The sequence below is a fragment of the Glycine max genome, chromosome 1 (assembly GCF_000004515.6).
Source record: "Glycine max cultivar Williams 82 chromosome 1, Glycine_max_v4.0, whole genome shotgun sequence".
NCBI lineage: Eukaryota > Viridiplantae > Streptophyta > Magnoliopsida > Fabales > Fabaceae > Glycine > Glycine max.
The window spans coordinates 36,415,492-36,419,051 of record NC_016088.4 but is presented as its reverse complement, the minus strand read 5'-3'; the positions used below and the strand labels follow the sequence as shown (position 1 = coordinate 36,419,051).

Sequence of the window (3,560 nt, the reverse complement as noted above, 5' to 3'; positions counted from 1 at the left end):
TCTATAATTTTAAAATGGTTTACATTATTTTAATTATATGCTGTTAATATCTAAATTAAAGCTTATTTCAATTTTAAATATCATTTTCAAGTATAAAACAAGAAGCATGAATCTATAAGAGTGTATTTAGTTTGCATTTTCATTTCCTGTTTTCATTTTCTGAAAATTGTTTTTATTCTCAAAAGATTAGAATTCTGAAAACATGTTTGGTTTGACTTCTTGTTTTCTGCTTTCAAGAAATAAAAACACTGAAAATGTGTTTTCAAAATGAAATATATTTTTAGATTTGTTTAAAATTACATTCTTTGTCATCGCATTTTCATTTTATCCAAAATGAGGTTCCTGATTTCAACTGAAAACACTGAAAATGAGATTTTATTATTTCCAGTTTTTAGTTCGTTTGGAAAAATATTTTCACTGAAAATGAAAACAGAAATCTAGCCAAACACATTTTCATCACCATCTTCTATTTCCAATGAAAATGAAAACAGAAAACAACCAAACCAGACATCCCCGATAAATCTTCCAATCTTAACATTCGCATGATAACTTATACCAAAGCATGAAGAAGATGCTTTTTCTTTTAACAATTATATTCAGAGAGAATTTTATATATATTAGAACATAATTACTTAAATACCAAATTGAACACAAAGTGCACAAACACTACAATTTTACTCGAAATTCCATCATGTAGACCCTCCCTTAAGAAACCACCTACTCCTTACAAGATTTATTACACAACAATTTCCCAAAATCATGAGTCTCTATCACACCCACAATTGGTCTATTTGGAAGCAGTGATGGATGCATATCGAGCTTTGAAGAACCCCACAACCCTATCTCTTTGGGGAAGATTCTTTTTCACAACAGGGTGGTTGGTGTAGTCTTCACCCCATTTGTAGAGTTTTGGAAACTTCTCATTGGTCAGCAATTTCAACCCCACAGCCTCTTCAATCGCAGGGAGCCAGAAAGCTATGAAGCCAGCGGCTATGTCCACTATGCCTATAGTAGTCTCACCTCCAAAGAACTTGTGTTTGAGTACATTCTCAAGAATTTGAAGAGACTCGAGTGATTCCTCAGTGCCCTTGTCACGTTCCTCCTTGTCTGCAGTAAATGCTGCCTTTGATATTGCAGGCATGCACTAGATTAAGAGAAAAATGAAGATTCGTGTTAATTATTGATCATAATTTCATAAACAATGATGATTGTTCGATGTAATAAAGTGAGAAATTTTATGAAATGTTCTGAAAATGTCCATAACAATTAAGCACAAATGTAGATTTTAAAGTACTTAAATAGATAAATTGGTGCTTAATTAACTTCAGTATTTAATTTACGAATTAACCACTTATTACACGGCACTTCTTTCTTTTTCTTTTCTTTTTTCTTTAGTAAGTTAAGAAACTATCCACTTCAAGGCAGATCCTGAAATTTTTAGTTGGGGGAGCAATACTCAACTATACAATTTAGTAAGGGCAATATTTATGTTATAAATTATTTTTTTAGGTATATTTTAAATTATGAAGACAATTTATAACCATACATATACATAATATTAAAAAACAATCTAGTGGGGGCAGCTGCCCTCAAAGACCCTTGAGTGGATCCATCCATGCTTCAAGGGATGTTCTGTTTTCATTGAAAGGTCGATGAGTTCAACTTATCAAGAAATTGATAACAATCGACATACTGCTCAATCAACAACTGAGCTACACATCTTTAGTTGAGATGTTTTTTTTTTAAGGTTAAGTAATCATACCATAAATAAACTTCTGCTTCTTGATTATTGCTTCTATGGAGAAACCTATAGTTTACAATATTGATAAATAAAGCAGTTTATAATAAATCTGTTTTGGAGAAGCTTTAACACAGAATAAAAATGAAATTTAAGCTAATTAGTGTATAGTATAAGAGTAACCTTTTCTTCGGATGAGACAAATATAAATATTTTAAGCGAATTACTCTATACTATAAAAAAAATATTAATTTACCTTATATATAATTAATTTTACATCCCTGTACAAATTAAAAGAAAACAGTTATGGCTTACTTTGTCATCAATGAACCTTGACCAGAATCGAGCCAAGGCTCTATCATAAGGTTGTTGAGGCAAGATGGGGTGGTGGTTCTCCCATGTCTCATCAATGTATTCAAGGATCACAAGGGACTCAGCCAATGGTCTTCCATTGTGGACAAGCACAGGTACCTTCTTGTGAATAGGGTTGTATTTGATAAGAAGATCACTCTTGTTCCTAAGATCTTCTTCAAAGTAAGTGTATTGGACTCCCTTCAGTTCCAGGGCAATCTGCACCCTTCTGGCAAAAGGGCTTCCCCCCACACCAAACAACTCAACTTCTCCGTAGTCTTTGGCCATTGCAAGCTTCTCTACAACTATGAATGTGGCCTAAGGTTTTATATGGTTTCAGTACTCTTGATGGAAAGTGTGGCACGGAAAGTTGGGTATCACCACCCTTGAAAAGTTGAACATTGGGTTAAGTCTCATTTAAATTAGGTAGGTAGAATTGGTGATGCAGAGACCACCACGTCCGTTTTCACATATATGTTAAGTGCCTTCAAACTTCAATGCTATATAAATTACAGGAAGAAAAACTAATATATTCTAAATTGAAATATATTCATTTTCTTCATAGAAATGGTTTTTTTTTGTGAACCTTTTTATATCAATCCAATAATCCACCCTATTAATCGAAAGAATCATTCATGGCACAGTTTTGTTATTGTTTAATTTTCTTTTCTATTTTCCTTAAAAAATATATTTTTCTATTTTCATAATTTTTGAGATATCGTGAATCATTATTTACTTTTAAGTTTTTTTTAAAGTTAATTTATTCGATTTTCTTAAATTTAGAGTATTCTTTATTACTCTGATTTTTTTACATAATTGAGGACTATATAAAAAAAAATCCTCATTACGATTAGTGGCTGCAAAGCTATAGACGATTATTATGTCGAGTACACATGTATCATTCCGTGTGTATGCTCTAATGTTGGATAATTGTTTCCTGCAACTCTAATGTTGCTCTCTGCACTTTTTTTAACTTCTGGAACAACTTACATTTTGGAATAGCTTTTCAGAAGGTAAATATTTTTACATTCTGGAATAGATACAGAAATTAACATTAGAGGTGCTAAATGACTGTAGCTTTTTTTAATCACGGTTGCTTTTTTTTGTTTTTGTTTTCATCCTACAGTGCTTTACATTTCAAAGTTATTATTGATTATTTTAAAAGTCATATTAATGTGTAATGTAGATATTATTTTTAGGTTGAATTTCTGATTAGAACTTTAAAGTATTTGACTTTTTAATTAAGTTTTTAACTTCTTTTTTAATTGAATCCTTAAATTTATTTTTATTTTTTAATTAGGTCTTTCTGTCTAAATAATGTTACGAAAAATTAATCATAGAAACTTAATTAGTCACTGAATCCTATAGTTACATTTTAAAATCTGCATTAAGTATTCACACATCTTTAGCCCGTATTCTAGCTTTTACAAGTTTTAAACCCAGTATTGTCAACCAAGTTCTTCAATCAGTA

The 3,560-nt window shown here is 30.9% G+C and overlaps 1 protein-coding gene across 1 annotated transcript; it reads right to left on the bottom strand.

Moving 5' to 3' along the window:
• Window positions 1–581: 581 nt before the first annotated feature.
• Window positions 582–2,390, bottom strand: LOC100306119 (tau class glutathione S-transferase). Its single transcript, NM_001250912.2, has 2 exons — window positions 2,054–2,390; window positions 582–1,144 (listed from the first exon to the last, which is right to left on the bottom strand). The coding sequence occupies exons 1-2, from the start codon at window positions 2,375–2,377 to the stop codon at window positions 788–790; spliced, it is 681 nt and encodes a 226-aa protein (NP_001237841.2). The 5' UTR covers window positions 2,378–2,390; the 3' UTR covers window positions 582–787.
• Window positions 2,391–3,560: the final 1,170 nt, after the last annotated feature.

What these genes read in the sequence shown, in the direction of transcription:
- LOC100306119 (NM_001250912.2), bottom strand. Translation starts at nt 2,377, where the DNA reads ATGGCCAAAGACTACGGAGAAGTTGAGTTGTTTGGTGTGGGGGGAAGC. An exon ending in CAAGGTTCATTGATGACAAA is followed by an intron (nt 1,145 to 2,053) that starts GTAAGCCATAAC and finishes CTCTTAATCTAG; the next exon opens with TGCATGCCTGCAATATCAAA.